Genomic DNA, 11,464 nt, shown 5'->3' with positions numbered 1-11,464 from the left:
CTTCACAACTGCCAAAGATGAATAAGCTACAACTACAGCTGCAACATAATCAAGCACTTCTGCAAAATACAGAAAGTAAATGTCAAAGGCTGATTTTCTGCCGACAGTTAAGGTTTGGTTGTGCTTTAACAACTGAAACACAGAAATTTTGTGAAAGGTCAGGTGACTGGAAAAAGCATTTACAAAAGGGGAAGTGGCAATGTAAGAACGAGGAAGGGGAAAAAAGGCTGAGATTAAAAACAGTATTTATGTATAAAAATTTATTTAGGTGATGTCACAAACAGTTTAATTATCAATTTACAAACACTTTGTGTTATGCATATTACTGAAACTATCAAGAAAGGAAAAAGAGAGCAGGTAACGGCAGCTTTTTCCTGAAACAACTAAAGTTATACCCTTACCATCATGCGCATTACTGGATCATAGTACTACCTTCATCATACTCCCTAGTATTCAAGGGAAAGGCAAAACAAAATACTGAGATGCAGAATGATTAAACTGTGAACCAACGAACATGGTTTTCATGAACAGCAGACTACAAAAGTCTAGTCTGATGCTCAGGATCTTTAAGTGTTTGTGAGGATAAAAACAGAGAATAATTTATTCTAAATTATTCTATTTGCCCAAGAATTTTGTAATGAACAATTGAGATAGATAGAACTGATTTCGGGCAATGACAGCAATGGTTAATGCATTTTTCATAGAAGAATGGAGAGGCAATATTGAGCGCCACAGAATAGTTCTGTTGATAACCTGAGTTATTTTACCAAGTGTATGATACTGCTTCAAGTCAAATATACATTTATGTTGCATATATTCTCAATGAAATGGTAAAAGTAACAGCTGTAACAAGACAAGTTATGATTTATTATTTTTTTTTAACAAATATAGTACATAGGTTTTTGAAGTGTCCGGTTGTGATCTGCAAAGATCCAGGATTGCACACAAGTTTGCTCAAATGAGAACGGTTAATCTGCGCACTGAATTTGCTTATACTTTCAAAGTAGTATTTTAGGGCAGGATTCTCCTCCGGGAGACTGTTCCTGACCTCATTCAACCAATGTTCAATTTATTCACCTTCCTGAATCTTTGCCCTCTTTGGATAGTCTGTGACAAGTGCTGCGCTGCAGGAATTCCTGTTTTCCAGCAAACTGGCTTGCTCTGCAGGTTTGTAGTCCATTGTTACAATTGCTGATTGGGTAAAATGAATTTCCTACGTCTTCTCTAGTACAGCTTGCAACGCAACAGAAGCAGAGGTAAAAGAATGCACTAGTATACCAGAGCTCCACTTAAACACCAACGGAGTCAGGCTGTTGGCACCAATAAAAAATTCTGTATTTAACAAATCTGCCGGTATGTAAAATCCAAAGTCAGTCAATTTTATAAATAAACTCACCCAGTTAGTTTGACTGCCATCCCAACTGGCCTTCTGTTTTCATGGAGTCTGGGGAAAAAAAAATAATTGTCTGAAGTTATACAAACAGACATAAATTTGTAGGAATGAGTATCAGCCATCCTACATGTGCACCAATTACTGCACTCAAACTAAAACTAGGGTTTCTCACTTTGCTCTTTCTGCATAAAGCAAAGTTACTCCTCTTCATTAGCGCCTTAGAAAGGACAGCTAGCTTCAAACACCACACTGTTTTGCATGACTTTGTTTTTACTGGTTAACCTTTCTGGAACTGCAGAACTAGAGACACAGGCACTACATCAAGCTGAAATCTAAGAAGCTTTCAACTGAAGGGGAAAATTAAATCCAGTCAGGCTGCCTAACGCTATCCTTTGAAATTATGAAAACACAGTGAGTTCCATCAAACAATCTGGAAGAAAAGGTCTTTGTAAAACACCTCCTCTTCCTCTTGAGAGCATGAATGTGGAAAGGCTTAGGTTCTGGCCTGGGCCATAAATCCGTAAAAGGCTATTCTCTCCCATTTTAATTTTTTTTTTTTTTCCCAAATGTGAACTCATGCCTTATTTCTCTGAAGTAGTTTTAAACAGCATAATAAGAGCTTGCAAGGAGCTGGGGAGGTACAGGGGAAGCCCACAGGTCACTTCCAAGAGGGTAACATTTCCTTGCTGCTGCCTTGCCAATAATAAACTAGGCCTCATCTATGTTTAACAGCTGCTCAAACCATTATTTCAGTTTTTAAACAGTTGTAAGTGACTGCTACTAATTAAAAACTGCCCTAATAACATGAAGGTGGTTAAACCCATGCTGAACAACTCAACAACTTTATCTTTTGCTTTTCATTGTGCTGCTAAAGCATTACTGTTTTACAAACATTAAACTTCCGGTATTTTGAGTTATTTAGTTAAAATAAGTATGTTGAATTTGTCTTTACACAATTTCTGAGGAAAATAAAACAAAACAAAAAAATCAATGCCACTGCCAAGAATTAACGAGGAAGTTTCCACGAAACCAAAGAGGATCGAGACCTCTGGTGCCTTAGCAGACAACAGCACAAAGCTCTGCACTGACAGACCGACTGCTGTGGAAGAAGTTACAAGCCTGGTTAACATGACAAGCTGAAGATCCAGTCTCAGGTGAGAGGAAAGCTACAAGCCATCACCCATCTCGTGCTCACAAAAGATCCATAGCAAAACAAGAACTGAGCTGTTGTTCTTGGGAACGGAGAAATCTAAACAGAGATATCAGAAAGTAAGTTGCATAAATCCAGAGCACCAACCACAGAAGGTCACAAGGCCTGCACTGGGACTGTTTCTCTCTGTTACTGCCTCATGTTTGCTCCCTTGCTTTGTCGCAGGCTGGCCCAGAGAAGTCACTTTTGCTAAGTCAGGAATCCATGCAACAAACATTTCCAGAGTCCCTGAAAAAGGGTTCTCCCTTTCCAGGTCAGGCTAACAGAGATGAACAATTTAGCCACTCCTCTGCACTGGCAATCCCCAGGGAGCATAGCATCTCATGAGCTAGCAAAAACCTTTCAGGAATGTGCAGGTTCTTCCTACAGTCCTAAAAATACTGTTTAGAAATAAATATAGCCAGTATAACAGAATCTCCCTATTGTCATTCAGCTGGCATGAAACTCAGCGCTCGTAATTTTCTATGCTAGGTCTTTCAGATACTATAGTCACCAGTTTGAGAGAAGCAGCACAACCCCTAAATATAGGCAGGCAACCTTTCACAGCCACAGAGCTCACCGTCATAGCCCAGGCCACAGAGAGGGTGGATCTGCCCATGTGCGTCACGTTATCCTAACTCAGTGACACTCGATGCCTATACTGAAAGCAAAACCTTAACGTATACAAAATCTTCCCTACTTTCCCTAATCACACCCACCATTTTTCCCCATAAAACCAGGCCAGAACATGTGAACTAAATCTGCAAATCTCAGCTGTGGCCATTCACGTTTAAGTTCATCTTTATTCATATCAGTATTTCTGGCCTCCCACACAATGTGGCAACTGCCACATGCTCCTGTAGGAACAGGAGGGTCTGTACTCTTTGCCTTATATACAGATAATTCTACTGCTGAGAAAGCAAATTCTTCAAAGACAACTCAGAGGAAACAAAACAAAACAAAGCACCTTTCTTCTAAGGGCTTAAGGAAAATGCAGTTATAAACCAGGGGAGGGAATCCGCAGGGTTCCCAGTTCCTGGTGGCTAGAGTAATAAATGCTACAGTTAATTTTGCTGAGAGCATGCTTTTTTCCTCCAGCAATGCCCTCACCTCCCACGGTGGCCAGCTGGACACCCGTGCAGCCACATGCCTTGCCAGCTGACACCATGACCCACCATAACTAAGAACCAAAGTTAGCATGAGCATAGGTCAGTGCCATGACAAGGGAGCTGCTGACCAGCTCAAGGGTGCCTCGACTGTCCCCGTCTCTTCTTCCCCTCCGAGGGGGCACGGTGCCCAGCCAGGGCAGTGGGCACACCCGCGGCCGCCAGCCTGTCACACCTGGCTTTTCTCCTCCTGCTTGGGGCTCTGTGAGGGTGCAGGTGCTGGTGGTGCTGGTGGTGGTGGTGTCGACGAGGCCTGAGTCTCGACCTCAGGACGCGGCTTTCTGGGGATGAGCGACTTGAGGGGTGCCATCCACTTCATCCACAGGTCGAGGTCGACGTCACCCCAAGGCAGGTTGGGGTCCTTGGCTGCCCGCCGCCGAAAGTCCTCGTCGTAGTTCATCCACGAGGTGCCCCCGTAGGTGGCATGCAGCTTCCGGATGGTGTCCAGGTACTTGAACATGGCCCCGCAGCGCGCAGGGTGCTTCTCGCACAGCACGCTGGCGTACACCAAGAAGGCCGAGACCCACTGGTCCAGTGTGTCCCCCGGGCGCGGGCCGTACTCGGGGGCCAGCTCTGTGTGGAGCAAGGAAAAGAGGTCAATGAACTCCCCCCGCCAGATCCGCTCTTTGGTGGCCTTGGCCAGCTTGTAGCCCAGCGGCCGCCGCAGCCCTACGTAGGGGGTGGCCGCCGGCTCCGCCGCCGCCGCCGCCGCCGCCTCGCCCTGCCCCGCCGCCGCGGCCGCCGCTGCTGCCGCCGCCGGGCCCCCAGACGCGCCGCTCGCCGCCGCTGCCGCCGCCTCGGAGCAGGGGCTGGCAGCCGCCGCCGCCGCACCGAGCGCGGCCTGCCGCTCCAGCCAGCGCGGGTTCACGTAGACGGTTCGCAGGCGCGGCGCGGCGCCCGCCGCCGCCCGCGCCGAGCCTTCGGCGCCAGGCTGTAGGCGCAGCACAGCCAGGGCGGCCGGCGCGCCGGCGGGCAAGTCGCTGCCGTCCCTCCGCGGGGCCGGGTGGGCTGCCGCCGGCACCTGGAGCAGCGAGGGCGCCGCCCAGGGCGGGGAGCCGCCCCTAGGCCCAGCCGCCGCCGCCAGCGCCTCTAGGCCCGGGAGGCCGAGTCGCGAGCCGGGCGCCACCGCGCCGAGCACCCATCGGGTCTCGGCGATCCCGGCGCGGTCCCGGGGGCTCCGCGACCTCCCCTCCTCCCGGCGCCCGGCGAGGGCCGTTCCCAGCGTCAGGGGGGCCGCGATTCCGGCCCGGCGCCGACGGCGACTCCGCCGCTTCCCACGTGGCATCGGCACGGCGGCTCCGAGCTGGGCGCGCGGCAGGGGGCGGGGGTACGGCCGGGAGGGGCGGGGCAGTGCCGGGAGAGGCGGGGCCTTGCTACCCGAGCTTCACACCCCTTTGTCCCGCTGCTCTGCACCCGCCGGCGCCGGCACCGGCACCGGGATCGGGATCGGCACCGGGATCGGGATCGGCACCGGGATCGGGATCGGGATCGGGATCGGGTCTGGTTTTGTGCCCGGCCATGCTGTGCGTGCGCACCTCGGCGGGCCGCCTGCGGTGAGACACGGAGTTAAACGGCCCCGCGGTGTCGCACAGGTTCGTGCTGTGCGGCGCTTAAACGTGCTGGGCTTCGACCATATTGCATATATACTGTTTATTATATATATATAAACATATCTGACTATATAGTGTATATACTATATGTATAGACCGATATTATACATATACATACATATACATATAAACACATAGACATACATATACAATACATACTATGCACATATACATACTATATATATACTATACATATACACTGTGGAAAACTATATAGAGTTACATATAGACTATTGTGTATGTATACACACTTGCTGTACATCTATATAGATATGCTACTGTATGGTATGCATGCAGTAGCAGTCACTTGTCATTATTATTGCTCCAATAAAGCAAATGTTTGGGGGAGTAGTGACATTCCATCACTCTTCAGTACAAATAAGCATCTTTTTATCTTTTTTGCTTTATAGAAAATGTTTTTGTTGTTGTTTTGGTTTGGCTTTTAAGGGTGCTGTTGCCAATCCAGCTGTCCTAGCTGAGCTCCATAGCCAATCTAAGCAAACAGTTGCCAAGACTTCTCAGCGTGTCTCAGCAACTTACCTGCAGGTCCCATGCTAGGTAAAAACCAGCAGAATGGGCCACAAAGATGCTCGGAAGGATGGAGAGCTGGGTTGTTATCTTGTCTTCCTCCTTCTCTCATCTTCCTGTGAAGATAGGCTGAGAGAGTTGGGTTGTTCAGCCTGGAGAAGAAAAGGCCCCAGGGGTACCTTATAGCAGCCTTTCAATACCTAAAGGGGCTTACAAGAAAGCTGGAGAGGAATTTTTTAAAAGGGCATGTAGTGACAGGACAAGTGAGAATGGCTTTAAGATGAAATAGGGGAGATTTAGATTAGACATAAGGAAGAAATTCTTCACTATGAGAGTGGTGAGACACTGGTTGCCCAGAGAGGCACAGGAACAGGGAAGCTGTGGCTGCCCTATCCTTGGCAGTGTCCCAGGCCAAGTTGGAAGGAGATTTGTGCAATCTGGTCTAGTGGAAGGTGTCCCTGCCCATGGCAAGGGGGTTGGAATTAGATGATCTTTAAGGTCCCTTCCAGCCCAAACCATGCTATCGTTCAGTAACTCTGTGTCTTTATAAGAGATGCAGCCCTATAGGCAATTTTCTTCTTTGTCACTGCACCATTACACTGGTTAGTAAGGTGAAAGAGTAATTTTGTTGTTTTCTTTCTAATGCTTAATAAATTCTAAAGAAGTAATGAGAGTAGCAAAATGCTCCTATTTTCTAATTCACCCTTATTTTCAGAGATTTGTTCATAAGTCTATCCACTTTCTCAATAAATCCCTTGAAGAAACTGGAAGGCTGCTATTAGGCTACCCTTCCCAAGGATGAACAAATCTAGCTTTTCCTTGCAGGGCAAATGTTCCAGCTCCCAACTGCCTTGGTGGCTCTCCAAGGGCCTTACTTAAGTTTATAGAAGTCCTCTTTAACTGGGGGCACCCAAACTACCTACAGTGTTCCAGATAAGGTCTGTTGAATGCTATGTAAAATCAAATAATCACTTCCCTTGGTCTACTGACTATGCTTTTGTTGATGCAGCCCAGGATGCTGTTAGCTCTCAGCCCTGCCAGGGCTCCCTGGTGGATTATGTTTGGTCCTTCCCATCAGAGGTTCCTTCCCATCAGAGCTGCTCCCTAGCCTGTCAGTCCCTAGCCCATGAAAATGCTGGGGATTAGTCCTCATCAAGTGCATTTGTCCTCTCTGACTATCATAAAACCCCTGTCTTCCCATTCATCTGGCCTATCTAGGCCCCTCTGAATGGCAGCCGTTTCCTGGAATATATTGACTGTATACCATACATAACTGGTTGGGTGGCCGCACAAAGAGTTGTGGTCAATGGCTCAATGTCCAGCTGGAGACCAGCAACGAGTGGTGTCCCTCAGGGATCGGTGTTGGGACCGGTCTTGTTTAACATCTTTGTTCCTGACATGGACAGTGGGATTGAGTGCGCCCTCAGCAAGTTTGCCGATGACACCAAGCTGTGTGGTTCGGTTGATACGCTGGAGGGAAGGAATGCCATCCAGAGGGACCTTGACACACTTGTGAGGTGGGCTGATGCCAACCTCATGAAGTTTAACCATGCCAAGTGCAAGGTCCTACACCTGGGTCGGAGCAATCCCAGGCACAGCTACAGGCTGGGCAGAGAAGAGATTCAGAGCAGGCATGCAGAGAAGGACTTGGGGGTGCTGGTCAATGAGAAAATGAACATGAGCCGGCTTCAGTGTGCGCTTGCATCCCAGAAAGCCAACCGTATCCTGGGCTGCATCAGAAGGAGCGTGACCAGCAGGTTGAAGGAGGTGATCCTGCCCCTTTATTCTGCTCTCGTGAGACCTCACTTGGAGTATTGTGTGCAGTTCTGGTGTCCTCAAAATCAAAAGGACATGGAACTGTTGGAACAAGTCCAGAGGAGGGCCATGAGGATAATCAGGGGTCTGGAGCACCTCCCATATGAAGACAGGCTGAGAAAGTTGGGGCTGCTCAGCCTGGAGAAAAGAAGGCTGCATGGAGACCTCATAGCAGCCTTCCAGTATCTGAAAGGGGCCTATAGGGATGCTGGGGAGGGACTCTTCATTAGGGACTGTAGTGATAGGACAAGGGGTAATGGGTTTAAACTGAAACAGGGTAAGTTTAGATTAGATAAGGAGGAAATTCTTTCCTGTTAGGGTGGAGAGGCACTGGAATAGGTTGCCGAGGGAGGTTGTGAATGCTCCATCCCTGGCAGTGTTCAAGGCCAGGTTGGACGAGGCCTTGGGTGACATGGTTTAGTGTGAGGTGTCCCTGCCCATGGCATGGGGGTTGGAACCTGGTGATCTTAAGGTCCTTTCCAACCCTAACTATTCTATGATTCTATGATTCTGTAATTTGATGTTGTCCAAAAACTGGACGAGAGTGAACTCTGTCCTCCTCAAGGCTGTTGATATGTATATTAAACAGGACAGGTCTCAAGATAGGCTTCTGAAGAACTTCACTTGTAAACAGCTTACAGGTAGAGTATGAACCATTCATCATTATGATCAAATATGTCTTTAATTGTTTCAACAAGGCAGATGTGGGAGACCATGCCCGAAGTCTCCTGTTCACTGCTTTCCTATCATCCATGGATTAAAGCAGGTGAAGCATGGGGAATTCTTATATATTTCTGCTCTGTATGCTAAAACTTAAAATATTTCAGAATAAACCCAATGACTGGAAAATCATAACTGTCAAATATGCTTATCCTTCAAAATATTTCTGAATTCTTAGTGTATTATAGATCCATATCACTCTTGCTCCCTTTCAGAAATACAGACTTGAAACTGAGGAGGGATCATTAACGTTGCTGTAAGTTGGCTGGCTTCTTCACAAGGTGGTGACAGGCAATCAGACAGAGCAAAGAATAAACATCCTCATCAAGTTGAAACTGTCACTGTAAACAAATATGATAATGGAAACTGTTAGGAAAACCCTTCTAGGTTCAGAAGTCAGCACATCCACTGCCTATATTGCTACTCACAGCTCCAGGAAGGACTGCCTAATTCCTTGATTGATATTGCAGTCTTACAGGCAGCAGTAACACAAAGAGCTTTGCTTTGGAAGAGAAAGGCTGAAGACTAGTATTGTGTCACTATCCCTCTGCATGTATGGCTGCATAGCTCTTGTGGCTGGAGGTTTGGGGAGTAGGACTTTCCTTTTGTTCTGTGCTTGTACAATGCTCACCAGAGCCTCAGAGTCTAGCTGCTTGGGTGGTGTGGTGTTGTCAGGTCTCTCAATAATGCAGTTCACAGTGATAATAAACAGCAATTTAAAAAATAATCAGTAAGCACTTACATTGGTATTGCCCCAAAGATACCAACAGCAGCTACGACAGGTAGTAACGTTGTCTATGTGAAGCATCTCTATACATATGCTGTGTTTACTCACTGAATTTGAGCTGTGATTCTCCAGGTCTCTGTCTCATGAAAACTACACTCCAATTTTTTATGAGGGCTTTCATGGAGAAAACCAGCTGTGCCATAGTAATACCTGGGTGAAGCAGGTGAAAATAAGAATGCTTTGCTCCCACTTCATTTAAGTAGCTACTCCTAAGCTGACAAGTGGGCTGTTCACCTTACTGAGAATGTCAGGAACAGTTTCCAGCAAATTTTGGAGGCAGGCGTGACTATCCTCGCTGTTCTTCATGTGATAAGCTCCTCACAGCTCTGAATTTGCCCCTCTGCCTTATTCTTCATGGTTTTCTCTGCCTTTATTTTTCCATTATATATTTGTAGAGGATAAAAAAGGTGTATACTTGGAGACACACATCTGTATAGCTGTACTGTAGACATGTGTCTCTTAACCAAATTGCTAGCATGGGCACAGAACTGCAGAAGCAGACTCAAATCATAGTTTTATGCTTCAGAACTTCTTTCAAGTCTCGAGCATGAGATGTTATTGAAGGCATTAATGAGGAGGCAAAATGAAGCTTTAAACAGAAACAGCTGCAACCCTAGATGTGGAGGAACTAGTAGGCTTTGGAATTAGGTAATAGAACAGCTTATTACAATAAGAAGGAAAAGCTCCTTTTCAGGAAAAAAAAATATAATCCCATTTGGAAACATAAGACCAGAACACCTCCTTTTGAAAGCAGACAGGCCAGTGCGCTGTTTCTCTTCATGAACCTTTAATAATGCCACAAAGGAGAGAACTCCCTCTTGATGATGTCTACTCCCTCTATTGATGAAACTAGAAAATGCTGCCAGGGAGCACTTACCTGCATGGGCTCCAAGAACACCTGGGAGGACACACAACCCTGCACTAGGGTTTGAGGAGAAAACGCAGCATGGAAATTAAGAAAAACAACCCCTGTGTTGTGCTTGGGTATGTTTTTCAAAATAGTCTGCCTTTTTCTATGGAATTTTAAGAGTTGTCTGTGATACTTTTGGGGAGACCATGGAGCTTGTGGCTTCTCAGATCAAAAGAAGGATGCTTAGGCCCCATGGAATCAGTAATCTTAACAGTAGTTTCGTCTGAAACAGGTGAGATTCAAGACTTGCATCGAAGCTCTTAGCTAGTCTGTCCTTAAATGTCTTCCATTCCCTACATAAGTAAAAGAATAGGTCTTGAAGCAGAACAGGGTTTGGGTGTGTTTTGTCTTTCATCTCAAAAAATTTAATGGCTGTAGTCTTCACTGACAAATATGAAACAGATTTGAACTCACCCATGCAGGTAACAGCTGTGGCTTAATAAAGCTGAAACACTAAATATGGTGTGGGTTTTCTGTAAAGAACCTGACAACCATTGCCATTGAACTGCTTCCAGTGAGAGGAGACTCTAAAGATCCCCACCAGGAGAGGAGGGCAGGAGTCGGATCCTGTAGCTGAGGGTCTGTTTCCTGCAGCCCAGGTAGGGACTGAGCTGGCTTGATGGCTGCCAGCCTTCATGGTGCTGTGCAGTGTTCTTCCTCTTCACGTGTTCCACTCCTGTGTTTCTGTACAGTTTGGGCTTTCTCAAGTTTGTTCCTTTCTCCTGCTAAAGGTTTCTGTGCCTATGCTTGAAGAGAGCAGAGAAAGTCTCTACACAGGATCAAGCAAGTTTATTTGTCCCATGGAGCTTTAGCTTCACTGGTCCCTTTCCTTTCGTTCTGCTGCTGTGAGGTTCCCACCAGAAGAGTTAGATATCTTGGGTGACCCATGCTACCTGTGGGACTTATGTCCATGTGGACTCATGACCTCTATGCGGGGTCCTTCTGCACAGACTGTCACACAGGAGTAGCAGAGCAAAGTAAGTGTCCGTTGTGGTTAAATATGTAAGTCCATCTTGTCAAACTGGCAAAGGATGAAAACACACTTGGGCCAGAACATAATCGCTGGTTGAGCTTCTCTGAAGACCCAGTCCTGATAGCCCTGCAGTCGTATGTACTGCACGCTCTGAGCATCCTGCCTATAGCTATGAGTTTTTCTTAAAGGCAACAGCTTCTCCCGACACGAACGGGAGAATATGCGCGTCACACCTAGGACCGGCAGCCCCGCTCTTCCCACCGGGCGTCGGCGCAACGGTGAAGCGGCGCTGGACTTCGCATACTCAGGCGAGGGAGTCCCCCGGCTGTGCCTCCGGAGCGATTGCGCCGAAAAGCAACTTGCTCCCTCCCCA

At 47.2% G+C, this 11,464-nt stretch overlaps 1 protein-coding gene across 1 annotated transcript; it reads right to left on the bottom strand.

Moving 5' to 3' along the window:
• Window positions 1-245: 245 nt before the first annotated feature.
• Window positions 246-5,033, bottom strand: LOC133218287 (uncharacterized). The gene is made up of 4 exons (XM_061364612.1): window positions 4,580-5,033; window positions 3,924-4,534; window positions 1,397-1,444; window positions 246-1,310 (listed from the first exon to the last, which is right to left on the bottom strand). Exons 1-3 carry the CDS (start codon window positions 5,031-5,033, stop codon window positions 1,436-1,438), a joined length of 1,074 nt encoding a protein of 357 aa, XP_061220596.1. The 3' UTR covers window positions 246-1,310; window positions 1,397-1,435.
• Between the last annotated feature and the right edge of the window lie 6,431 nt (window positions 5,034-11,464).

The sequence above is a fragment of the Neopsephotus bourkii genome, unplaced genomic scaffold (genome assembly GCF_033783945.1).
Source record: "Neopsephotus bourkii isolate Nb327-2 ecotype Australia unplaced genomic scaffold, CSIRO-AGI_Nbou_v1 NB_1234, whole genome shotgun sequence".
NCBI lineage: Eukaryota > Metazoa > Chordata > Aves > Psittaciformes > Psittacidae > Neopsephotus > Neopsephotus bourkii.
The sequence above is the reverse complement of the archived record's forward strand: the minus strand, read 5'-3'. Positions and strand labels throughout refer to the sequence as shown.